Source organism: Pagrus pagrus, assembly GCF_965226575.1.
Source record: "Pagrus pagrus genome assembly, chromosome: 17".
NCBI lineage: Eukaryota > Metazoa > Chordata > Actinopteri > Spariformes > Sparidae > Pagrus > Pagrus pagrus.
Genome location: NC_140201.1, coordinates 8,260,579 through 8,288,498, shown reverse-complemented (window position 1 = coordinate 8,288,498; position 27,920 = coordinate 8,260,579). Strand labels below are relative to the sequence as shown.

Below are 27,920 nucleotides of genomic sequence, written 5' to 3'. Positions count from 1 at the left end.
TTGGGAGGAGCCTGATGGTGCATTCAATTACGTGGAGAATGTCGGAGATTCCAGAATCCTACTTAAAAACGGTGCCTACACTTTTAACAGCCTAACCCTGGTATAACCAATGATTATTTTATATTATATCATACACATCACCTCAACCATGTATGAAAACAACACCCTCTTCTGCTCAGTGGGCCCAATAACCTAAATTGGCTTTTACTTGCTGTGTTCTTCTCTGTGAGGACGAGCAACGGTCCGTGAAGAGGTGCTAGAGTTGTTTCCAAGCAAAAAAGAAAAAAATAGAGCTAATTTAATTCCTGTACAACAGTGTTACATCTTTTCCCACAAAGCTTTTTTTTTTTTTAACACAGGCTGCATTACTTCAAAATGACGTGGTTAGTAGGCTAATAACCAACAACTTGCTTGATGTGACTACGGAGCTTTCAACCACTCAGTCCCCACAGTTACTTTAAAAATAGATTCATCATTTAAGTTTTCCAGGCAGTCATTAATAATAGCCTAATAATAATAATAATAATAATAATAATAATAATAATAATAATAATAATTATAGCAACAACAACAATAATAATAATAATATGAAGAAGAATTTCAATTATGAGGATCTAATTTATTTATTTATTTCAACAATTGCAGCATTTCTATTCTCAACATAAATACTCTTCCTTTCCTTTTCCTGAGACAGCTCACTGAAGCCGCATTCAGACTGTGACAGCTGTCACTAATCCTCAGAAAGCCTCCGCTCTGTCGCCCTCTGATTAGTCTCGCCTGCCCAGCTCGCCTCGCCTCTCTCCACACTTGGTTCGGCTCAGCGCTCCGCTGGAGCCAGGAGACAAGAGATCTCCCCCCCAAAGCAAGACAACGTGAAATCAGAGGGGAGAGGAAGGAGGATAGTTTAATCTGGACAGTAGGCGGCGCGAGAGTCCCAGATATCCCGGGTCCCCCTTTGGAAATAAGGCGCTCCATCACTCTCAGCTCTGTTCCCCGTGATATTATCACGCTGTAACACATTAAACGTGCAAATACGGTGGTTATTAGACGTTCACAAGACACTACATCAACCATAATAAGTGTATGTGATAAAAAAAAACAAAAAAAACTAATGCTGCGATGTGTGTTTTAAATCAACCTGCTATTGAATCAGCATCTGATTGGCTGTGTGGGCCTCGATCCTCATGCTGATCCCAAACATGTAGAGCTTTTATGTTTGTCACTTCATTATGATTCAGTTTTGGGTAACGATGCCTCACACAGACTATCATCACTGATTCCTCTTGTCTTATTCAACCTGCTGAAACAACAGAAACCCTCCCAGCCCGGTGTGGTAGTCCCTGATACTGAATCATCACCAGAGCCACCATTAGGGCGCCTTTGCATGGCGGTCAGTGTTTACAGTGATGAGTCTGCAACCATCATTTTCCGCAAAGGTGACCAGATCGCTATCTTTCACCACGACAAACAAGTAGACCACATTTAAAGAGGCCCTGGGAGACGTGACGCGCCTCCAAGCCGGTTCAATTACTGTGCGTAACTCGGTGTTTCCAACGCGCTCCAGTTGCGCTGGGTCCCATCCAGATGTGTGTGTTTTTCTTTACGGCGCGACGAAGACGTCGAGGAGCCTCTGAACCAATCGCTACCGCCCGGGGGCGGGTCGTGTGTGGACTGTTGTGGATATGGAAAATGGACAATTTAACACGCACATTCATCACTCGTATCCCGACGGGGGGACCTGCGCTCGCACGCTGAATTGATTCGCAAATGCCCGGCCGTGGCGTGAAGAGGAAAATCACAAGCGAGGGGAAGAGCGTGGCACCGCCACCCGGTAAGGGCGAGCTCTCTGTCGTGGGTGAGGGGGGGAGTCGGAGCGCAGCGGGGATCGTGCTGGGTGATTTCTGCTGTCTAGGTTTGGACGATGCGCTCATTGTTGATCCATCTGAGTAATCACAGACGCACCGATGTTTCCGGTGAGCTCACAGGTTACGTTTCTCTCTAATCAGAGTTGTAGATTATTCTCCATGTGGCTCACAGATCATCCTCTGCTCTGAAGGCATCAGTTACCATCACAAGCTCTTACCAATGCAAGCAGGCGTCCAATCGCCTCCTGGTGTGTTGTGACAGCGCAGGTGGCGATTGTAAAAACTAGGGGTATGTTTTAACTACCCGCTCCTGGTGTGTTCACGGCGCTCGGCAGCGCACCTTTGTCACCCAGGCTAGTCAGATGCTCAGATCGGAGCCAAGTGTTGCAAGCAGATCTCCCGATCAGACAGGGGGGATAAAGAGAAACAGCTAAACTAGAGGAGCTGTTGTTGTATTGTGGCGATCTTTGAGCGGAAGGTCACTGCGAGCTGAACTCAGAGTGAGAGCAACAGGGGCGCCTTAATGTACCGGTGGATTATCATGTAGCCTGTTTGACAGACAGCCTGTCTCAGGGAGCAGCGGGGAGCGATGATGTGCGGTCCATGAGAGAGGTGCATGCTGGATGATAAAGGAGCGGATCTGGGAAAAAATTTGGAGGACAGACGCGAGGGGGCGGCGGGACACTCCGCCTCAGATTCTCCTGCACGGACGCGCCCGGACGGTGCGTGTGTTTGCGCCATGGCCAGCCTGGTAACTTAATCACATCGCATGGGCTCGGCACAAATCGAGGAGAAGTTGGTGTTTTGAGCCCCTGCAGCTGGTGTCAGCGGCGGACTGAGCAGCGGGCAGGACGCTCAACAGTTCAGTGCGTAAAAACTGTGCTGATTCCGCTTCGGGGGGCGGGGAGGGGGAGACCAGAGGGTCTGGAGCTCCCGGCTCAGAACAGGAAGAACCTGCTGCCGCCGCCACCTGCAACGGATCTCTGTATCGTTCTGTGACAGGTAGGCTGAGGAGGTGGCATGTTTTGACAGTGAAGTGATCACCTGTTATTCTCAGGTTGTTGCAGATAATGATGCCTTTTCTTAGATCAACTCTGTGAGCTTTCGGCTGAGGTCTTTTGGCAGATGATCTGCTTCTCCCGCTGGACAGATGGGGCTGCTGGTTTTGCACATGACTCTGCCACCATCCAAGAATATTAAATAATGTTGCCACCGGCTCTGCTGTCACTCTGCGATTCACTTTAATCTGAAAGAAACGCGCTGAATTTAAAGTCTGAATTTACTTTTGCTGATGGAGATGGAGGACATGACTCCCTTAAAGTCCTGAGTCAGCCAAGGCAACTAAATCAGATTCTGAGGATGTTAAATATTCCCTCAGAGCTGTGGGGGAATTTCCATCTCACTGTCTAACACCTTAGTTTCACGTTAAAAACAAGAAAACGCACCGCTGGGCTGTGTCTTATAGATGCAGTCCAAATAAACAACGCTTTGTTCTGCCGTCTGCCTCTTCTAGCAGTCAAGACTCAGTCATTCATATATATTCATATACTACAAAGTGCTCCACAATGAATCCCGAAGAAACAAACAACGGCTGCCCGAGTTCACTGCAGCGATTAATTACAACTCTCAGGGTTATCTTCTTCTGATGAGGAAAGATGGCGACTTCGGTGATCCCAAAGTAAAAAGGCCTGTCATTATCACGCGACGAGCAGAAAAGGGCTCTCCGGGGAGGGGTTGGATCCTGCACACGGATTTCATCTGATTCATGAAATGACTTTATTCTAATGGCAACCCCCTCCTCTTAATGGGATTTTGCATTCACGGCGGTTCTATAATACCCTCCCCGGTGATTAAGAGAAGCTCAAATCCTGTCTTGCCGAAGCATCGGCCAACACAGACAGTATTCATATTCCAGAGGTGTAAATCAAGGCATTCATTAGAGGGGTGGAAAATATCAGTGTGCGCCCTTTCAGAGCTATTAACCCTGAGGGGTCACTGTGCATTTTGTATTCTCGTGGACTTTTGGGGGAAAATCTGCAATCAGAATCAGGTTTCAGAGTAAAGGAATGCATTATTGTTGTAAAGTAAGGTGTTTTAAGGACAATTAGGAGGGAAATCATTAGTATTCTGCAAAAAAACACTACCGCTTTTATCTCAGATGTGAGGGACACTCCACTAATTGAACCCCTGTCTGGAATGAGCCCCATCTTCCTCATCCCAGGGTCAGATCATATATCATCCCTTGCGTTGTCAAGGTCAGATTGTTTATAGGCTGATCTGATCTGAGCCCTGCGATAGGAATGCCTCTGGGCCCCCGAAGCTGCACAGATAAGATGAGTCGCAGGTTGGATGCACTGCGAGCAGGACCATATAATAAGGCAGATGGATTGCACTACACGCTGTGTGTGTTGTCAGGTGCGCCGACACAGGCGCCCCGATCACAGAGCGGTGCACTCGCTGTATCAGTGACCTCACTAGGCTCCTCCACTCTATATGCTCGGAGCTGTGAGTTACCTCTGATCTCTGTGTGTTACAGCCTGAATCCGTTTTTTGTGTCCACGTTTTCCTGGACCGTAAACAGCTTTGCCAGATTCAGAGTGCGAGCTCGAACCTCCTAATAACTGTTCCTACCCATCTCGTTCATTCTGTTAATTAGCCCTTGTGGCGTTGGAGTGCAGCATATTGTTGAGACATAATTAATCAACCCGGCTTGTAATTATGCTGGGTTTGGAATGTGAGCGCGGTTGGGAGGCTGGTTTGGTTTGCAGGGCGTTCAGCTTGGGGTGAACATCTTATTAACCGTGTCAGAGTCCCTCAGCCCACGTGGAGCGGGTATGCTTTTTATGAAGGTGGAGAAGGAGAATGTGCGGTTCTACATTTTTATGAAAATTGGCTTGTAAAAGGAACCAGCGCTTGATTAAGTTAATGGTCATTATTGTTCAGAGGTGGTCGAGCTAATGGAAAAACTCTCGGGTAGCTGCCTGCAGACAGAAAGAGAGATTATGTTTTAAAAGGGAGCCATTTGTTCTGCATAGAGCAGAAATGCACACATCCGTGTGTGTATGCGTCTGCTTATATATGCATATGGTGTGTGGGAGTGTGAAGAGCACCTCGATTTCAAAGGGCAACTGGTAGGTGAGGACAGAAAATAGAACGTGGATCACATCCCGGTTGTAAGCCTTTAATGCAGGTCTGTCAGTGGAGACAGCCTCGGCCTTTTTTACTGCAGCAGCGTTTTTCTGTGGCTCACCACAGACTGACTGAAACGACTACAGACAAACCTCACACACTAAGTGACTCCTGCTCGCGTCGTACACAGTCAGGAAAACAGAGAATTGCACCCACGCTATGATGCAGCCATTGAAACTCAACACACAGTCATTGATGAGCACACAAACTCCTTCCTGGCTCGACCGGACTCCCAATCCCAACACACCCCTCGCCCCTACCAATTAGCCCTCCATTTTGCATGTTCACGCCCAGAGGTTGGGCGTCCCGACCCTTGTAAGGATAGAGGGCTAGGGTTAAAACAATCGCTACTAGTTTGCCGATGTCGTTAACGTTACACTGATATTGCTGATTTGTGCAGCACAGGCCCTCCTTTTGATGGGGTACAGTACGTAGCCTGAAATTTAACTAAAGTCCAGAGGTGGGAGCACAGGTTGCTAATGTTGCTAATGTAGCCTAAAGCACGGCTAATGGCCAGGTGCAAGCGTCCAGGCTTTTCCAATCGCGGTTCGATAAATGGCAAACTGCACGAGAGACCACCACAGATGATGACATATTGGAACTATCCGGTTGCGTCTGTTGACATAAAAGCCTTCGCCTTCTGGTGACGTATGAGGGTCTTAAAGGATTGTCTCATTTCAATGGGGAAGATCTCAACCACCACCTCTTACCTAACTCTGTTCTGAGGGGCAAGGGGGCATTCGAAAATGAGGGGTAGGGGTATAAACTGGAAATGGGATTGAGCCACTGGTGCCTAAACTCCCCCCCCCCAAGTTCACGAGGGACAAAAACAGACTATACACTGCTGTTTAAAAGATGGTATCACCCGCCACAAAAGCCCGATTCAGTAGAAGGCTGTGAGGTCTACTGTATTTCTTTGAATGGTCCTTCATGCGTTAAGGTTGCAGAAAGTCCCCTTTACAAATAGATTTTATTTTGTGTGAAATGTTCGCAACAGAAGTCAAGTTTTATACGAGGGAGAAAAACACACTGTACAATGGTTCAACTGAAAGAGCAGAAATTGCAGGTATAGCATCAAAATCTGTGCGGGTTTAAGTACAAATAGGTTCGTGCCTCAGTGTCAAGTGCACAGTAACCCCCCGCACCGAGCTGGAGTTGTTGCTATTACAACTTCAAAATCGAAAGAGGAGGTTAGTCGGATCACAGAATATCAGATGAATATGCAATGGCCTGACATAACACAGTTTAATCTAACCGCCGCATAGACTGCTGAGGGCCCCCAAGAAAAATGGCCTCCCAAAATATTTAGAGGCTTATTGCACCGCTGTGGTTCAATAACGATCTCAGGTCACTTAGGCTATTCTAGATTGGAGAACGAATACAAAATCGAAGGGTATTTGTGGGATGCTTCTTCATTTCTTTGGCTGCAGATTAGTTTCATCACATCCTCTTGCAAGGGAATAAGCAGCGGATACAAAAGCTACTCTGTAGTATTTCTGATGGAGTCGCAGCTCAAGGAGGGTTTACTCCTATTATTGTGGAATCTGTTCTATAAAACTGCACTGTTTTATCATGGTTACCATCAGTGAGTCGAGCAGGATTTAAATTTTAAGGATCTGACATATGCAACCTGTTTTGAGGGGTCACACGTAGACACAGCCTTATTTTTTAAGAGGTAAGGAGTGAAAAAGATTTGGAACCAGTGAAAAAACACAAACAACGCAGCGTGGCTTTCTTCTGGTCCTGTAATGACAGAGTCCGGGGGTTAATTTTAGCTCGACCGAGCCTTTCACCGACCACAAGATTTGTGTTTTCTCCAGAACACTTCATTTATGCTGAACTAATATATCGCCAGCTTCAGGCCCGGCAAAACACACATGCCAGATGTGTGTTTAAGTATAGTTCAGACACACGCGTGCACACGCAGCCACAAAAAGTCACCGAAAGGCCTGCAGGCGTTTGTACAGTGCAGTCACCCGGGATTTGTGTCAGCGGAGGGGTAGGTTCCCATCCTTCAGGTGGTCTGTGTTTACAAGCTAACAGCATCATTTGGGTAAGAATGGAAATCTCATTTTACCAGACATTTGGCCCATCCAGTGCCAATTTACAGCCTGCTCTGTGTCACTACCCAAATCATTTCAGGCATAATAATGCCACCGCTGCTGCTTCTCTAACACCGGCAATGACTGCACTACCCCGAGAAGGACGGTAATGGTAGTGGATTTCATTTTGAGCGTTTACGATGTCACTTGTGCTCAGCACTGGTGTTGTGGCCAGAAAAAAGGCAAATTGAACAAATAAAGGGGAAGCCAAGCCGTCCCCGAAAGGCAGAACTCTATACAAAAAAATAAAAAATGTCCCAATTGATGGGAAAAAAACACACAAATTGACAAATGCTGATTTTTTGGCGAGAAGGCCATCATCGGTGACATCCATTTCAGAGCATGTCGGTTTTCATTTTCTATCAGAGCCTGCATCACCTCGCTTGAATAAGCTGCTGTGTAAACACAATTCAAGGGAGACAGATGGGATGACAAATTTCAATTCCATTTCCGTGAATGACTTAATAGTGTAGTTCAGCGGCAGGTAGAAATAGTCAAGGGAAGCCCTTCAAGCCTCTGCAGAGAGGCAGAGATCGACGGCTGGAAGTACTATGTCCAGCTGTCATCCATGAAATATCGATCATTAAGTCCCTCTCGTCTTTGTCATTCTCCTTTTCAGTGCCACGTAATGTCCTTCATCCTCACCTTGTATCCCGCTTCACTTGTTCCACTCCTGTCCTTTTAAATACTGACCTTCCCGTGTCCTACAGTGTGGCAGGAGGGTCCAGCTGCAGCCTTGCAGACCCTACAAACCGTGCTGTACAATAAACCAGCAGATGAAAAATAAATGATCAGAGTGACATTGAGTTCCTCCCTGATAAGCAGATACGCTGTATATACCTCTACGTCTAGGGCTTTTATTGTGAAGGCAATGCAGGGAGTCTGTCAGACAGATGATATATGAGTGGAATAAAAGTTTGCCGTCTTGACTCAGACTACGGGGCCTCTTGCTACTATTTTATTATCTTCAGAAGTATAACCCTGGGCTACAATATTTACGAACATCAAAATGTCCCTTTTGGTCTCTTCTGTGACCCAACCAGCCTCTTTCCCACAGCTTCCCTCTATTCGTGCTCCGGCTGCAGCTGGATATATTTACCTCCGCCAAGGTAAATATGCATTACGCTCAGTGAAGAAGTTCAGCCCTTTGAAGCAGTAATCCTTAACACTTCAGTCATGATTGATACGGCCACGCCTGTGGTTACCGGTGGTATGAACAAGTGCAATTTAATACGAGAGCAAACCTCAGCCAGACACAGTCATGTTCAGCGTTGTAGTTCTTGGTACATCAACAGGGCAGGGTGAAGTAATGGCAGTGTCATTAGCTGCAACTTAATAAGGCTGTATGGGAGTGAACAGAAAACAGTGACTCTGATTACACTCGAGATCGACTAATTAGCTGCCTGGATGACTTTCAGACCTGATATCAGGATTATCGTGGGTTTTTGTTGTTGTTGTTGTTTTTGTGCGATTGCCGAAAACAATAATTAAAAGTTATGCTGCTTTTTGTCGCCTCGCTCTGTCTGTAGTCAGTCACTACTTTGCAAAAGTGAAGTTAATCGATTTATTAGTCGATTTTTATTGTATATTACTAGTCTGATTCTGTAAAGTCACAAGTAATTAAAGTTAGAAATAATCTAGCGGAGTTAAAAGTTCAATATTCGCCTCTAAAATGAGTAAAACAGTACGTAAAGTATGGATTTTTTCATTTTTACTACAAATGTACCCAACATGTTCCTAGCCCCCATGATACCTTGCGTGAATTATGGACGTGACTCTTCTGGAAGTAGCATTACTATGCTAACATGAAGCTAATTCTTGTTCTTAAAGGAGTTGGTACAGCCGATCATTCATTCCAGGTTAGCGACTTCATCGAGTGTATACTACTAACACTGTTATTATTGTTAAGCCTACTTAGCTAACGCTTATAAGTGACCTGTCCAGGAAATTTGTGGATATTGGTTTCAAATATCAATTATCAGTCACCTTGATTACTATTAATTGTAAACATCGTTTTCCTGTGTGTGAATCCATTGCGGGGATGGTGGGTCCGCCGCTCGACATGACAGCTACTATTTAAATAGCTGATTACATAATGTAAATACGATTATAACTTTAAATCAGACTGTATTCAGCAGGAGATGACTTCAAAACTGAAGCATTTTAGAGCTGTAAAGTGGGGAAACAACTTGAGAGTACAGAGAAACATCGTGGAGAAAAAGCTGGTTCGTCCTGCTCCGAGTGCGTATGATCCACCCGCCACTTTATATTAGCTGACTGTAATGCGGTGTGCATTTTTAATTTGTGTTTTTTTTTCCTCTTTGCAGTGTTGACACAATTTCGCTGCGTGCTCGGTACACTCTAAATGAACCTTCCTCGACGTTTGTTTGCACTCAAGGCGAGCAAATGATCAAAGAGTTGTTGGCCTTACAGAGTGTACTCCTCATGTCTGTGATTAAGTGTTTTGTGCCCCCTGCTTCATCCCGCCTCCCGCAGCCCTCTTTTGAGAACTAAGCAGGAATAATTGAAAAAGGAAAAACGGCGGAAAAATTGTATTGTTTTGACGTGAGACCCTCTAGTCGACTTAGGGTCGTAAAGGAGAGGAGAATATAGGGGGCGTGACTGGTAGGAATTGAGGAAAGACCGTATAGATGGGGAACGAATGATGACAGGTTGAATTGTAGGGCTCTGAAACCTGCTCTCACCTCTCCTTGAACCCTGTCCTTCCACCTTCGGGCCCCTCTACTCAATGAGCCTTGTGGCTTTTTCCAGTGCTAGTCACCCAACCATGAGGATCCATCATTGATCCATGACAGAGGGACTTCTCTCACCACTTAAAGCCACTTATGTGTGTGTGTGCGTCGTCTCGCTGATACGCCCCTCCAAGGATGTTGTCAGGCTCGGTCAGGCCCGGGCATGCCCCAGAGTTTCACCGGCTTACATTCATCATTATTGCTCCCAGTTAATGGCCGCTCACTGCTGTGGTTTGGTTTGTCCTTGCACAGGGAAGTGGGATGGTAGCGATCAACGCAACGGTGCTCAACAGGGGCTTTCACACGCCTGGACGGAATGGATTTTTTTTGGGGTGTTCGTTATTGAAAAATGGGTAGTTTCATGTCCTAATATTCTGAAACATTATCTCTGTGATTATGCTCAATTCACATTTTATCTTCCCTCCTCCACTGAACCTGTAATACGTTTCTCCGAGAGTTGTAATTTTGAAATCGATTCAGATTTGAGCTTTCAGTTGCTGTTATTTGATAAGTTTGATGAATAAAAATTGTCAAGTGAAGGTTTTTTTTTTTTTTATCTTCCTGTGAAATGACAAATTAAGACTGTGATGAAAACTCCTGTTGTTAATCCAACAGCGATAGAGACACCTCGGTGGGCTTGAGTCAATATGAATATCCTTACTAGACTGTTATTTCCACAAAGTGGTGAACAGTGGTGTCCAGTGGCATTAGATTAGATATGGCAATGGAATAAATTCATCATGCCCATCCTCATTACCATCATCGTAATGATACCCTCCATCACTCTCCTGCTACACCTTCCCGCCATCACTATCAATTATCCCCACAACCGCAAATCACCAGGACAGAGCTCGTACAGTCCTGACGAAGATTGAGGTGTAATTGTGCGCGTTGGTGGCAGGGGATATAAAGCACTAAAAAGAAATAAATAAAGAAGGCAAAATCAATGCCTTAACTAAAGGAGCAGGTGAATTATTGATGAGCAGCATGTAATGGGATCCCAAGTGTCTATTTCTTACCCCAACTCGGACGGCTTGCTGCTCGGGCTGCTTTACAGTCGCAGCTGGAGAAGTAAAAACAAGGAAGGTGCCAAAAAACCACCCACAAACATCCACAGGCAGATTAGCTAGCCTGAATTATCCGGTGCAGTTTGGCTGACACCACCGGCTGTTCACACGCTGGTACAGTCAGAATGCATTTCCACAAAGGCTCATGTGTCCAGATGCTCTTGCCACGGTGAAGCTATGCAGCCAAATACAAGGGCTGGCTGTCACCTTTTCAAGCTAGAATTACAGCCTCGCGGTTGTATGCACCAGTGAAGATGCAGCTTGATTTCATGTCAGTCCAGACACACACTAGTGAAGACTGAGGGAATTTGAAAAAGGTAAAAAGTGTAGTCTAAAGTCAGAATATGGACATGTGTAGCTCCAGTGAGAAACACGCTGAACATCACCTGAAGCTCAATATCAGCAAAACCCATGAGCCTAACATGCTTCAAATATGGATGTTGCTGCAAAGGAGCTAAAAATTCTTAAACATGAATCAGTTACATGGCAGCACAGAAGGTCTATACAGTCATAACAGTTTCAAGGTGGACACCCAAGTGCCAGTTCGTCTCACTAATTCAGTATCTGACCAAATGTGAGATAATGTTCACAGTCTCCCCTTCTGTCTATGAGTTATGGTTAAAAAACGGCCAGAGAAATATTTCTGCAGAACATTATGACGTCATAGTGAAGTTGACAGCGTTGAAGTTTGTCATGATGAGCATATGAATTATTGAGTTGTGTGATGTGAGGTCACAGTGGCCTTGAACTTTGACCCCTGACCGCTAAATTCCCATCAGTTCACACTTGAGTCCAAGCGGACGTCTATGCTAAATGTGAAGAAAATCCCTCTAGGCGTTCCTGAGATGTTGTGCTCAGGAGTATATGGGATGGATGGATGGATGTGAGGTCACAGTGACCTTAACCTTTGACCTTTGACCATGAACACCTAATCAGTCTCAATCAAGCCATTGTCTCGAAGGAACTCTGGACAGTGTTTGGTTTAGGCGAGGTTTAAGCGCATGGGTAGAACTTGCAGGAGGACGAGGAGGAGTTCTCCATAATGACTGCATTGATATCAGTGCTACGTGCACTTAGACGTATCTGCAGTATCAATGAAACAGAAAAGAGTAAGAAGCAGCTACACTCCACCAACACGACACAACCGGGTTCAGTGTCATGTCACGTTAGCAAAGAGGACAACAGATCAGAGTGACACTACATTTTAGGAAAGGCCCCCCTGTTGGAGAACAAGGCTCAGCTTGTTGTACGCTGGGAATATTGAATTTCAATAGATCACAACAGATTGAATATTTGATTTTTGAGCACGTTCAAACACTTGTCTGCATTGTTAATAAAAAGTGACAGCCCTCTGCATGTAGGCTTTTCTTTACTGATTAATCTGCGTATTCCGTTTTTTGATGAATCTTGAATGCAGTCGACTGATCCCAAAAAACTGCGAAAACGACATAAAAGTAAAGAGAACATATTTGCATTTCTTGCTTTAAAACTCTCAAGCTTCGGTATTTCTTTCTGATTCATGGACTGAGAGTGACACGGAGTAAAAGCAATTCCATTCACACCCAAATCCTGACTTCCTCTATCCGTTTGAGGTGGAGAAATCAGAGGATGCATTATGCATTATGATTTTGGCATCGCCACTGTGCTGTTTGTTTTATCCCAAGCGGAGAAGGCAGGCATCACTTCTGCTTGGCTGGAGCGGAGGCAGGAACGAGGGAATGTGAGTGAGAGGCAGAGAGAGAGCGGCCAGGTGAGACCTGAAAGCTGCCTTTGTGTGGCAGCTGGCAGTTCGAACACTGCCCTTCACTGTAAAGTGTTCTCCACACACAGACACACACTCAAGTGTACGGTACATGTTGTGGAGTACTGGAGGGGGATGTTGGGCAAAAAATTACGAGGCCGAAAAACCGTTGCAGGTTCGCGAGTGTAACAAAAAAGGCCTTCAATCCAGGGTGAACGGACGTTTCAGAGCCATAACGCAGCTCTGTTTTCCTTCTGCATCATTTTCCAAATCTCCATTTCAAGATGCTAAACGCGCTCTTATTTTCTCCTCCACTTCACCTCAACTGTATCTGGCTCGGTTCAACTGGAGCTTGAAGAGCATGATAATATCTAGTTCTGTCTGCCGCTCCAGGTTTTGACGTACTATCGGAAGGAGTCTGCACACATCGCAGCGCTTGTGAGACTGCAAATATCAATCTTTCTCGCAGGAATGTGGAGGCCAGAGAGGGACGGAGATAGAGGGAAGGTGGGGTTCATTGAGAGATTGTTCTGATGTGTGGCTAATCAGGCCTGGATGCCTTTTTGAGTTGTATTTTTCCCAATTTTCTCTTCCTAGCTCGAGTTGAAGAGGGACTTTGACAGTTTAAAACCCTCTTCTGTGAACCATTACCCAGCTGGGCTACTTTGCTGCTATTTGATTACACTGTATGTGTGTTTGGTTGGAGTTGCAGATTACACACGTCTGCCCAAACTGAAAAGCACATAAAAGTGCGAGCTCGGGCCTCTCTTGAGACAGCATTTTCCCGACTAATCACACTGTATGTCTCTTGTGTCGGTTGCAGAATGGCCACTCGGTCTGTGTACTGATCTGTATTCTTGTTTGTTTACTTCTCCCCAGGAGAGGCCCTGCAGACAGGAGTCGCGCCAGGCACCATGAGGCAGCAAGCTTGGCCTGAGCGAGTGGAGAATTCACCCTTCATCACTCTCAACCAGGCTGGGCAGCGGAAGAAATGCACACAGAAGCAGCAGCAGCAGCAGAAGCAGCGCATGCCACAGCAGAGACGGGCTAACACTCGCATCTGAGAAGTACAGGGGAGAGCAAATGGGGAAGGCAGAAAGAGACTGAGCGAGGGCAGTCAGTTACTCAGATTGCGTCATCCTAAATGGCAAAGTGGACTGGGCCACACTCAGAGGCAGCGATGTCCTTGTTAACACATTGTCCTCCGTTAGAGGCTCCTTGTTAGTAATCACAAATCAGTCCCCCGCCCCTGTGAGGCTTCGGAGCTGAGGGGCAGAGGAGAAGAAAAAAAAACAGAGGACGAGAGAGAGACAGAGAAGAAAATAGAGACTGTGACAGGCCCCCATGCAGGCGCGTAAGAAGTATGTTCTGCTGGGCTTGTGTGCGTGCTGCTGGCTGGTCCTCTTTTACTGGGGCGGAGGAGTCCAGCTGCGTCTGCTCCGGCTGCTGACACGGCACCGGGGTGAGGTGGTGCGCCCCTGGCCCAACTGGACCGACCGGGCCTTCCTGCCCCGTTATGCCCACCTGGACGAGCTTCAGACGGACCCCGGGACGGCGGAGTCGCCCCGGCAGCGGCGTCAGGCGTGGTCCGCCATTTATAAGGACAGTCGCTGCCGCATGGAGACTTGTTTTGACTTCTCGCGGTGTCGCCGCAGAGGAAGGGAGGGGTTCAGGGTGTATATATATCCATCGGAGAAAAATGATCGCGTGTCGGAGAGCTACAGGAAGATCCTGACGTCTATAGGTGAGTCACGGTACTACACGTCAGACCCCCGGGAAGCATGTCTGTTCGTGCTTGGGATAGACACCTTAGATCGGGACCAGCTATCAGGACAGTTTGTGCCCAATGTGGATGAACGTATCCGTGGTTACCCGCTTTGGAACGACGGGCGCAACCACCTGATCTTCAACCTGTACTCAGGCACCTGGCCTAACTACACAGAGGACCTGGGCTTCAACATCGGCCAGGCCATCTTAGCCAAAGCCAGCCTCAACACGGAACATTTCAGGCCAGGCTTTGACGTCTCCATCCCGCTATTCTCAAAGGATCACCCGCAGAAGGGTGGAGAGCGGGGCTGGCTGGTGAGGAACACCATCCCGCCACGGAGAAAGTACTTACTGATGTTCAAAGGGAAGCGTTATCTGACAGGCATTGGGTCAGACACCAGAAACGCACTTCATCACATCCACAATGGGAAGGACATTGTGTCGCTGACGACGTGCCGCCACGGGAAGGATTGGGAGAAGCACAAAGACGCCCGCTGCGACCACGACAACCTCGAATACGAGAGGTAAGATGGGGGTCACGTGGCCTGTGGGGAGGGCAGTAATGAGGCGATGTTAAAACGCTGAGCGAGGTGTGAGTCAGTGCGGAGCTGTACAGGGATTTATATGAAACAGAATGTCAAGTATAATTTTTTTATGAGGAAATCCACAGCGGTGTTGTTCCGTTTGCCTTCTTATTTGAACCGTACATGCTGTTTTATTGGTCTTTTGATGTCAGTGATTTTCTACAAGCAGTGTCAGTGGTAGCTTCTGGGTCCCACTGGTTTATTTCTGTCTCTCTTTTATGGCTGCAACAATTTTTGACTATTTAGGTTTATGATGTTTGGCAGTTGCATTCGAGATCAAAGACTTGAGACGCAGACTCAAGTCTCTGGAAATTTAGATTCAGGTCACTATTTACAGAAAATTCTCTTATTCTTGCATTAGTGCCGTTGAAAGTACAGTTAAGCAATTGTTGTTGTTACTAATACACTGTTGTTCAGAGTGTAAATACATGCTACAGTGTGGTAGACAAACAAAGAAGAGCATTCCACAAAATTGTGAAAAAAAGTGCACTTGCAGTTATTCCTATTTTGTGTTTGGGTGTTTAAAACAAAATATACAGTTAAAGCTAATTGATCATAACAGAGACTAAACTGTGTAATGAGCCAAAGCAAAGGTCAGCACAAAGAGTGGCTTTCCTCTGTGAATACATCGCTGTTGGGTGTGAGTGCTAAATAATTATTATTCTCTTGAAAATGCAATATGTAAGAATTGTCCGGCTGTGGAAGCACTCTAAACAAACAGGTGCAGCTTTTCACCAGAGTAATTGCTGCTAATTGTAGCTGCCGTTAGCTAGTTAGCTCAGTTAGCCGTGCAGGTAGCGGTCCAGACTGGGAGCCTGGGGTGGTACTACAAGACAGGACAGGTTAGGGCTTGCTGTTTAGGAGGGAAAACATACCACGGGGTGACACAGGAAGACACTGCAAGAGGCTCAGGGGAATGACACAGGTGAATGACACAGGTGGATAGCACAGGACGAACTGACAAAGTCTTCTACACACAGTGCTGATTGACAAACAAGACACAGGTGAACACAGACAAAGGGCGGGAAACTCACACAAAGGGAGGTAATGAAAAGCAACGCACGACACAAAACAGGAAATCGCAGGATCACAAACAGAAACGTGACACTAACTGTGTCTTTGACATAATGTTTCGTCACATTCTGTTGAGAATTTGAGTCGTTTTCACGTTTTGAACCCACATTTGTGCGTATTGCACCTTTAACCAGTCTGTACATTTTCCTGAAGGGGGTTTTCTTCCTGTTGCTGTTGCATGGCAGATAAACTTGCCATTTCCACTTTCATTTAAATGATAATTTGGAGCTCACTAATTGGATGGTGGGTGGAGTGGATACAAGACATCGGGAAATTGGTTTTCCAGCAACATCTGCAATACTTATAGCAATGATTTATAATTAAAACCAATTAGTTTTAGCATACGACCTTTGCCGGGGTTTGAAAACTGTTTGTGTTATACAATATGTATTTTCTCTTCCGCCCTGTGCGCTGTACGAGCCAGTGTGGTTTTCAAGTGTGCCAGCACCATTGTAGAGTTAATAAAAGCTTCAGGAAACACCCATCTGCCAACAATACATGTTGAGGCAGCAGCTTGGTAAACATGTCTCATCCTCTGAGTTCTTTTCTCCAACTCCTACAACAGATGGAAATAGATGCTTGTGCTCAAAACCCACGAAAGGAATTTATTTTGTAAAAATTGCCATCCGTATGCTCTGGGAATTCATGTTCGAGGTAAAATAAAGGCCTCCATTGTTTTCTAATTGCAATTGTAGATTGTTGTTTTAATTGCAAAAGCGGTGCGGTGAAAACTGCGGCGACTGCCTCGGATGTGTTGACTGAGCTGACGAGGGTTTGTCGTCTGCGAGCTGATGAACCCGTGAGGGCAGAGCTCCGAGAGTCGAGGGGTGGAGGTCCTTTATGTTTCACGCAAAGTCATTATCTTCTCTTACTCAATAAAGTCGTAATTACACAGTTGATATTGAGGAACCGTGCCGCCGTGTAACACAGCCCCTCTGTTTCACTCCTGCTTGCTTAACTGACACTTTGCAATAAAAGTCTCTGAAGCTGAAGTGCTGACAGAGCTCCTCGTTATAAAGTCTGCGGCTGTCCATTCATACACCAAGAACAGGGAAGTCTGATGGTGCAGAACATCGGTAGACAGGAGGAGATGGATTTCAGCGGAAGAAAGAATAAAGAAAGAATGAGAATAACGAGTTGGAGTCGCACCAAGACGTTAATAAAGTTCGCCGTACATGGTGGACCACTCATCAGCAAAGACTCAAACGCAATTTCAAAGAACTACCAACGCTGTCGTTATTCAATCCCTCAATCCCTTGTGTGATTCATACTCGGACAAACAGAAACAGAATAAACTCCAGCGACAGTTTTTTATGAAAAGCTTTAAAAATGTACTAGGTCTCAGATGAAACAGCACCGTTGTCTGTTGTTTATTCTGAAACTTGGCCCAGATAAGTTCGTCCACGGGTTCTTGTGAATAAGCTGGTTCTCAGAGCTCGCGGCGGTAGCGATTTCTCAAAGGTCTTGTCGGTACTTGAAATGAATTAAAAAACATTACATTCACGATAAAAGATCACACCGTTTTCATTGAGCCTTGTACTATTTTTTAACAGCATTTGCGTCTCTGAAGCTTTTCCTTTGTTGGACCGACCAAACCTTTTTTCTGGCACAAGAGAAAGCCAACTGCTAAACTTCCAGTTTAGATCCAAAGCCTCTGGAAGGTGGCAGTTGGTTTCATGTGCTATCAGATGAATGCTCAAAGCGAATATTTTTAAATTATACAATATAACTCTTCACCATGTACCCCGGGATCAGCAGTTTGGAGGTGGTTCTGATCCAAGCGCGATCCTTGCTGCTGTGGCCTATAACTAGCTACCTTAGGCTTGTTTACATTGGGCCCGGGCAGCAAAGGGATGGAGCCGCTCAACGCTGTATGAATGAGCTCATTTATTCCACACAGCCCGCTACTCAGACACCCGGGTGGGCAGGGGGTTTGTGGAGGAGTATAGTGGAGGAGGGGGGGTTGTCCCGTGTGGTATTTTGCGGTGGATTTGGACACGGCGACGGCTCTGAGGGTGTAAGGGTGTGAATGGGGGAAGAAATGTGAGAGACAGCTGCCGTTTGGAAGAAAAACACAAAAAGCTGGATGATTTTTTTTTTTTTTCCTCCCTCGTTCCCCTTTTGTATGAAGTCTCTTTCTCTGGAAACACAAGCCTTTTAGCCCGAGAGAGAGAGAGAGAGAGGTGTGAAGGAGGGATGTGGAAGGGGAGAAGGAAGGGAGGGAAGATGAGGGATCCATTTTTCTTTTTGCATCCTTTGGATCTCCCTTTGGGGGAGAGAAGAAATGGGTTTTCAGAGGGGAGAGCATGCGAACAGCGCAGACCGCGGCATCCAAATGAAGGAAACAACACGAAGCGAGGACAATAAACAAACCATGAGTTAGGTTTCTGTGTGAATCCAAGCTGGGGCCAGGTAGAGAATCACCTTCACCTCTCCATCTGTCTGCTGCTCTGATACATTTCCCCTCTCTCGTTTCTTTCACTCCTCTCTCTTCTTGTTTTTGCCCAAAAATCCTGCACCTAAAAAAACCCTGTGTACTAAAAATAATAGCCCATGTCACCAAGCGAGCACATGTCACTGCTATATAAACATGAGATCGTGAGTGTGTGTGTGTGTGTGAGACTGTGTCACAGTCAGTGAGGCTCTTAGAAGGTGGTATCAGGTTAATGAGCGCATGCATCTGGTGCACCAGCAGATTAGCCCTGAGGGACCTGGACAAGACGGCAACCGACGGACAAAGGGCACGAAGAGGGAGAGAGGGAGGCGGAGGGAGGGAGGACTCGGAGAAAAGATCAATAGACTGTCATGACATCATTTTCTGAACACCCCCCCACCCCCATCTTAGACAAATGAGATAATGAAAAGGCCGTCAAAGTGATGTGATTGCCTCCAGGGAACTGTATTTGTAATCTGTTTACAGTGAACGTTTAATTATTTATGTTTGTTAGTTTTTAGTATTTTTTTTTACACAATAAAATGCTACGAAAAATGCACAATAATAATATTAATATCAATAAAAATAATAATATTAATAATAATAACAAACAATTTGTTTTGAATGCTACCATGTTAACCCTTTGGAGCAGCCCCCCCTACCCCATTAAAAAAAAAAAGATAAATTCAAGAAAAAGAAAAAAAAACAGTGTCACGATTAAAATAAATAAATCAAATGCTCTAAGCAATAAAACCACTGAGGCTACTGAGTTCAGCAAAAAAATTGAAGCTGGCTCAACTTTTGCCACGTTACAAATGCAACATCATCTCGAAAGATGCTCCTTCAGCCAATCAAATATCAAATTAGATTACTTTGTACTGAGAAAGGCTTCAGCTGTGCAGTGTTATGATGTCTGATAAACACGTCAGACTTATGGATCAATGACTCAGACTGTCTGCCCGAATACTGGTCTTGAGGTATCTCACACCTGAGACGTCTGCCTCTTTTCCAGTCCAACACAATGGAGGGGAATTAATCTCATTTGCGGTCCTCACAGCATCGAAAACAGCAGCAGCATCCCGGTTGCTCTGATCCACAGACCGTTCTGTCAACAGGTTTCATAGTGCATATTTCTCTGCGTGAAAAAAAAAAAAAAGCTTAATGAAAACCGTTCATAGGGTCTGAGTCATCCCTAACAAAGGCGCCCATTCACCCAAACAGAATAGTCTAGAAAGACACACATTTACCCATTTAGACTGGCTGCTACTGCAGGTTTAAACTGTGTCACTCACTGCTAAAGGCAGCAGTATGAAGCTGTCCTGCTCTCCTGAAATATTGATGTTACATATGTTTTTTGGCTTTTTTTTTTTGGCTTTTTTTTTCCTGCAGGACTGGATTGCTGTGTGAAACAAAGATAATACCACCATGGTTGTTAGCAAAATAGTTTTTAAAACAGATTACGTTTGAGCACATTTGGCCCCACCACGTCCATTAATGTAATTTTACCCTTTTTAAAGCGCAGAATGATCGGTAAATGGTGTCCAAAAATCCCATTAAAATCTGCCATAGGGAAAAAGAAATCTGAATAGGAACAGAATGTGCCTGGAAATACTTTTCTGCTCTATTGAATTGGTGTGTGAAGTATAAGTGTGTGTGTGCGTGTGTGTGTGTGTGTGTGCATGGATTATAGATGATAAGCGAGAAAACAGAACGGAGTAGCAAAGAGACAAGTTGGAGGTAGGACACAGCGGTACCCAAGGCGAGAAGAGCAGCAAGACAGAAAGGAATAAAAAGGAGAATGTCATGTGATAAAGACTACAAAAAATCGGGGGAGAAGACAGTGGGATACCGCAGGCGACTTGAGGGAAAAAAAGCAAGAAAGCGACACGGGGCAGGAAGGAGGGTGACAAAGTGGGAGAGAAAGAGGGGAGTTGGAAGAGAGGGGATACTTGAAGCGAGGGAGAAGCTGTGCTGCAGCCTAATGGCCTAGTTTCCCCTCACTTTAGAGAATTCTCGAAGAAAGGGAAGCGAAAACGTGCATTGTACAGTGAATGTAAATGAGCGAGAGTGTGAAAAACAGGGAGGGGAGGAAGAAAGGGAGGGATATTCAGGAGATACAAAAGGTACGCCAGAAAACACAAAGTTCTCAGGTTCCTTTCGGGCCGAGCGATTGTGACGGTGAAGCAGGGCTTCGACGGAGATGGACGGGATGGGAGAGGGAGAGATTAAAGTGACGGGGAGGATGTGTAATGGCAAAACGCTGTTCCTCTCTGTTTGTCTTAACTGGCCTCGGCCTCTGTGTGATGCTTGAAACCCGGCGGGTCATTATTCATGACCCTCCTTGAAGGGACTCAAGGTTGAGAGAGAAAGAGTGAGGCGATCAGACTTTAAAACCTGGGTAGGGGGTTCAGGTTGAATGCAGCATACTAATCAGACAAAACACAACTGCAGGACTGCGAAGAGAGAAACGATTTAATCGTATATTGGCTACGGTGAAAGTAAGAAGGAAATGCTTTGGAAGTGCTCTCATGCATATGTAATTTGAACAGGAAATTTGCAGACTTAAACGCCATCTTATAAAAGGATTTCAATGTGGTGCGTGAAAACTGAAGGAAGTGTCATTGTTATCAGTCAGGAAACATAAAAAAAAAAAAAAAGCGACTACCTCTGTGCATGCACGATTTTAAATTAATATGTGGGTGTGTGTGCATGCACGGTTGTGTGTGAACGCCGTACCAGAGTGTGTGTGCGACTTGAGATTTTGGCAAACCAAATAAGAGCTGCTGCAGCCCACTGTAATTAGAGCCTGTGAAATTGTACCTCTGAAGATGCTGTGGTCTGAGTGTGTGTGTATGCGCGTGCGGTTTGTGTGGTCCGTCTCTGCTGTCTCTGTTTAGAATACTTGGAAGCGAGAGGCGGCCTTATGATTCTCTGGCACTTGTTCACTCCGTCCTCCGTTTTCGTTTTCATTTTTTTTCCTCCTCTCCAGCTTGTGTCTTTTTCTGATCCCACACATCAGTCTTCCTCCTGCGCTGTGCTGTTGTGAAGTCTGGTCAAATATATTTATAAAGTCGCAGAGTTCTTTTACGGGGCAGCAAAGGTTCTTTAAAGCTGCTTCGATCAGTGTTTTATCGTGCTTCAGCATCTTTCAGCTCATTGTTGCTGAAGTCAACTCAGAAATTTAAACACAGAATAAGTAAGTAACGCTTAACTGGTTATGAAACAGTCCCAATTTAATGCTGATGAAGCTATACGACCTGCATAAGCATACGAGACCATCAGCATGAAGACTGACTACTTTTGTATAATTGTTATAGTTATAAAACTTTATATAATTTTAAAGTTTTGGAATCGGTCCAGCAGATCGCCTCAGCTGGCAGCCACAACACGGCAGCAACGTAATCCTTTGGGGCAACTCCGACTGTCAAAGTTATGTCGATGACAGCCACTTGTTTTTGCCACCGACAGGCCGAGGTTGATATGTGTCTGACAACATTACAGAGATGATTCCTGCGGAGATAGACCTTTTTGTTAAATAACGTGATCTGTTTTGTAACCAGAAACACAGAAGTCTTGCACTGAGCTCTCATGAGACACGAGTTATTGCAGGAAGGCTTCTCCTTGAAAATGACTTGTTTTTGGTTACAAAAAGGATCATGTTATATAACAAAAAGGTATTTCTCCTTAGGAATCATGTCTGTAATGTTGGCAGTCACAACCTCAGCGGATCAGTGGCATAATGCAGCACTTTTAGTGACGGTCATAGTTGCCCCAGAGGATCACATTGCAGCCATTGCAGCTGTGTTATGGCTGCCAACTCAGGCGATCTACTGGGCCGGATCCAAAACCTTTAAACAGTATCATTTACACACCAAAACATGCACAAAGTATATTTATTCATATAGCAATTATTGATTTACATATAAAAGGACGAAGTGAGCAGATAGATGGTAGACGTAGGTGGTGGAGACCAAAAACGGAGCAAACACAAAAGTAAATATTGGACGTTCTTCAGGTGGCCAGGAACACGACTCTAAATCAATGCTAGTTGACGGTTGCTCCATGTTTTTCGAAGGCTAATAGACAACAGTATATCATCAAGTTCATCATATCAACTTATTTCTGAATGTTGTGTTCACAGTTTCTATCTGTGAATCCAGAGTCGAGTCAAACGATGAAAAAGCTTCTTCTTCTGGTCACCTTTTGTCTGTCACTGGCAAAAAGAAAATCTGTCATCGACTGTGATTTAATCTGCATTTATTTAATAGAATTTTTAATTGGTTGAAACTAATAAATATCACAGCAGTCACAGGTTAAATGTCATCGCAAGAGTTAATGGAATAGAACTAATTGCATTTTATAATCTGTACCAATAGTGATGAGGTTGATTTGGGAGTAAATTCGTATCAGTTAATCACATCCAGACCTCAGTTTCATGTTGCCAAGCCTTTGTGCATTTATTTCTCCAAGTTATCATGACAGATGACGGATAATACTCAGGCCAGTGAATCATTTGTTAGGTCTTGGGTTTGACCTTATCTGAAATTCCAAGATTTAGATGATTATTATGTTTAAGCCGCAACAATGAGAGACGGAGACTCTCGATTCGAATCCAAAAGGCACGTTCACAAGGTCACAAAATCAATTTAACATCACTTCATCTGATAGGAATGATGTCTTTGGCTGCAATATTGACTTGGAAGAGTGCTCATTGTTGGCGGCTTTCTCCTCTATGCGAGCCGCCCATCTGAAAAGGCAGAGCGACCACAGCTTTCATTCCTCAGTCTTGCAGCAACAAAATGTTGTATTCTTGGTCAAATGACAAGCAAGTCACAACCTGCTTGTCATTTCTCATTAATTGTCTGAGGTCAAGTTTTCGTTCCCTTATTGTTCTCTCAGTGTTCGAGGACTTGAGTCATATTGGTATCCGCCCATTTCCTAAACGCTGCTATTTCAGTTTCGAGTTTCTCGTCTGTCTCGCTCCTCCGTTTTTCAGAATAACTTATAATTTACCCGTCTAGTCTGAGGGCATTCAGCTTGACAAAAGCTTGTTGTTTACAAGTGACACTGGCAAAACCAGTGGCACAGGAACCACACAACCACGAGACAATCAAGGTCTCAGCGGCTTTGTGAAGACTCAAACGGGTTTTTTTTTTTCATATTGAAACAAGATCAGAAAGATGCCTGCTGGACATGTCTGCCACACCCAGGCTTTACCTACATTGGAGAAGTCTTAGTTTTAATCCCTATTAAAAACGCCTGCAAAGCATCTAATTGCCCTGATTAACACAACGAGGCATGTCTGCACACATACGTGCACTTGTAAGGACTTTGCAGCTCATAATAATTCTTTCTCTGACTCCGTTTCACACCTTCTTAGTAAAGAGTATCCTCTGCACACCGCCATAACTTTTCTCCTAACATCTTGTCCTCCTCCTCCCTCACTTTTTTCTCCACACTTCGCAAAGTCCTCCTACAGTTGACTGCGAGCCTCCTACCATATTTCTTAGCCCGAGTATGCATAATTTATCAACGCAGCCAGCTCCTGCGTGAAGGCAAACTTTTTTTGACAGCACAGATGTCTGCGGTGTTGCACACAATTGTCTCGCACGCCATTGTGTTGGTTACATGCACATGAATGCACCTATGCATGCTCACAAACTCTGACAAACAGTCCCTTCTTTGCGCTCGTTTGCTAATCTGTGCATTCCTGCCCTGACAACATGCTTCCCACCCACCCTCCCCTCCCCCCCGGACGCTCACCCTTAATGCATGTTCGGATGAGCCGGACAGCATCAAAAGGTCAGGAGAGGAAAGGAATTACAGCATATGAGCCGCAGAGCGTCAAACGAGGTTTCATTTAATCCGCTCTGTAAGAAGCGACAAATAAAGAGTCTATACTGGTTTGTGCTCGAGCGTGTTGTAAGGGTTACAGCTGATTACCTGCACTCTTGATGCAGTCCCTACACCGCATAGTCATGGACTGATTTCTTAACCATAATTTGTTTACCCAAGGCATCTTCTAAACTTTTATAGATCAGTTATAATCCATTAAAATTGGCAACTTTTCTTTTGTGAAAATACTTCTGACTGATCGGACCATCTGGAATGAGCTGCGGGAGATCTGGCCAAAAAATATATTTCTTAACAACTCAACTATTTTTTTAACGGGTTACCAACACATTTATAGATACATTATTGGACGCACACCAACCAAAGGGATTTTGCTGGTCTCATTGGCAGTCCGGTAATATATGCTTTAGAGGAATAGCTTGATATTAACTGGACTATTTCTTGGCTTTGCACAATTGCCCAGCAAACCAGTGGAGACTCAAGAAAGTTAGCTCAGAACAAAAGTGTTGTCTGCAGATGGCCCGACTTCCCGGCGAAAATCGACATTTTTTTTTGTTAACACAAACACGGCTAGAAAGTGTCCCGAGTTCTCCTTAAGAATATCCAGTGGTGTCACATTTACAAATGTTGAAACACCGCGGTCCCGGTCAGAAGCATCCCCCATCCCCTCCACCTCCAGACATTTAATGTGAACGTGAAATGACACGTATTGTGCAACACGCAGCCTATGACACATGCAGAAAATGAAGTGAAGTGAAATATTAATATTTGCTGTTAATAAACAATGAAATGCTTTTTTTAACCATGCAGTTGTAAAGTTTTATAAACATCAGTTGCAATTTTATAATAAACGCTTAATAAATGGTTTATAAAGCATTTCATTGCTTGTTAACAGGGAAAAACGTATTAACTTAAGTTTAATTGACTATAAATGTTCAATTAATTAATAATTGTTATTATAAAATGTTACCGCCTTTTATAAAGGGAGCCTTATTAGAATGTGTAACCATAAATTCAAACAAAACTGCATCTTCTGTGCTACTTCACTGCTAAAAGTAAACCCAACAATTTCTACTAATGGATGCTATTTAATTTCTGGATGACACACCAGCCCTGCCATCGTTCGTTCACTTCACCGAGCATCCAACAAATAATACAATCTAGTCACACTGTGCAGCTAATACAGTCCAGCTGCTTCAAAGGAGATCACCTTACCTGTAATATCCGCTGTCTGTCGGTTGACCTCGCTGTGTTCACTTATTACGGACACATGTGAAAACAACGATCGTTTAAAAATACTGTTCTCCTGGCAAATCCTGACAGGCTTAACCTCAATTTATTTCAAAAGATTTTAAGATCTATCTAATCCAGGGCAACTGTATAAATGGTGCTGTGCAGTTACAGTAGGGTTTCTGTGTCTCGCTGATAATGTGGGAGATTAGGCTCAAAGTTATGAGAGTAGTTATGGCAGTATGTGCATTTTTCATTAGAAACAGTGCAGAGTGGACGGGTAACCAAAGCCAAATGTAAAGAAACATGCAGAAGAAGGAATTGATACATACAGTAGCGGTCGACTCAAAGAGGAGTTTAAGTGGTTCGGATGTGGGTTGAAGTTAGCCTCACCCTTGTTCCCTCAACAAAAGGCAATGGAACATTGATTGTTTTTCGTTGGATTAGCCTGGAAGTAAAGATCACCCGTGGTGGAATAATGACTGGATGAGTCGACAACCTTTGTTGTCTCATTCAGCCACTTACCTGCAACCACTTGTAATGCGATATATAATTTCATGAGTGGGGTATTTACAGATGCATTTTATGTCGTAGAACGAAACACGAAAGTTTCTTAAGTTTGTGTTAACAACATTCAAAATACCTGTTGAGACGAGGGAACTGCAAGAGTAAAAATGCTAACTTCTTCTGGGTTCTAGGACTGATTCCTACAGCACCCTCCAAAGTGACTACTGCCACCTGACCCAGTCTGACAGGCTTGGCATCTTTGGGTAGGATTTGGGCACATTCCCAGGTGCAGGTTTACAGAGAATAAAAAGAAAGCAGACTAAGGAGAACTTATAATAAAGTTTATCCGGGTCTGGACGTTCTGCTCTTTATCTGCTTTGTGATGATTTAAGGGAACATTTTGCGATATTGCTTCGTGTCAGTGTGTTCTTGTCACATCGGTGCAAAGTGATGAGTCAGTTCTGATGGTTTGATTGTTATGGTTGTTTTCGAAGTGGAAAAATAGCCTTCCAGCCGGTTTTAGGCTTGGACATTTTGTTTTCTGTCAGGCCCAGGCTGGGCTTGGTCTGTAATGAATCAGGCTGGACCAGACTCAAGGCCCAACCTTCTGGTAACGGAATCGGTGTGGCGGGGGGGGGGGGGGGGGGGGCTGCTTTGTTGCTTATCCAAAACCGACAACCCGACACCCACCTCACGCAGCGATTGGCCAAGAGTGTGGAGGATGTCAACTTCTCTCCCAAGCCCTCTTTTCTATTTTCGAACTGCAAGTGAATAACCGAGCCTGAGATAAATGCTGCCACTGCCTGTGAGTAACACACAAGTTTCACGCTGGCAGAGCAAGGCGTTTTTCACCATCACCTCCTCATTTCTCAATCACCTCAACTCGGGCTTTGTTTTTAACTCCGCCGTGCATCGAGTGGGCGGCTACAGTCTGTCAGGTGCCTATCAGGTTTCTTAAGGAAAGCCGTTTGGCCCCGGGGCTCCCTCACTAGTATGGGTGTCCTCTTAATGGGTGCCCATTCAGTGCCCTAATGGGCCCTTTATCAACCCCGGCTAACACTACAGCGATCATAGCAGGAAAAGCCTCTGGCGACCTTGCTCGCTTTTGTCCAGGCCAACTGGAGCGTAAAAGCTTTGACAATGACAATGCAGTTGGGGGAGAGAAAGAGCGAGAGACGTGGAGGGAGACCATTTTTCACTCCTTGTGCAGTTAAGGAGCCGAGGCTCCGCTGTTTGGCCTGAATTTTACTTGTTTACTGGTTTTTGATCGCATCTATTTGACCTCTGACCTCACCACCACATGCGGTCTTGCACTAAGAGGTGAGGAAGATGCCAGATTAGTGGTACCTCTGTGTCCTCTGATGATCGGGGGAATTCTGTAATATCAAGTTAGACACAGACACGTTTGCTTGTGTTAATAAGCTATAGAAATTTGTTAAAAAGAAAGTTACTGCAGAAAGATATGCGGGAAGTGTCACGCTTTAGAAGTTCGAGCCATTCATGTGCAGAAGAAGCCAGCAGCCAAATCATTACTTACAGACACACGGCATGTAGACCAGATTTTGCCTCAATTAGGCCGTCCCAAACACACTCCCAAGACTTTTTTTTATTCCAAGCGCTCTCTCCAAGGACCCCCAAATTGCCTGAGATATATGGTGTAAAATTAGGTCAGAAAAATATTGTGTAGTGTAAGTTTGCAATAAGATGAAAAGGCTTTTTAATAACGTCTTTTTTTTTTTTTCTTACTCACTTTG

At 44.8% G+C, this 27,920-nt stretch overlaps 1 protein-coding gene across 2 annotated transcripts in view; it reads left to right on the top strand.

Moving 5' to 3' along the window:
• Window positions 1-1,351: 1,351 nt before the first annotated feature.
• The window catches only part of ext1c (exostoses (multiple) 1c), a 90,805-nt gene continuing 64,236 nt past the window's right edge, over window positions 1,352-27,920 (top strand). The window contains exons 1-2 of one of the 2 annotated variants that reach the window (XM_084380255.1): window positions 1,352-1,831; window positions 13,597-15,008. In XM_084380255.1, coding sequence (XP_084236381.1) covers window positions 14,062-15,008 — 947 coding nt within the window. In that variant the 5' untranslated portion in view covers window positions 1,352-1,831; window positions 13,597-14,061. Of the gene's footprint in view, window positions 1,832-2,099; window positions 2,868-13,596; window positions 15,009-27,920 lie in introns of those variants that run through there. The other variant, XM_084380256.1, reaches the window with a different exon arrangement.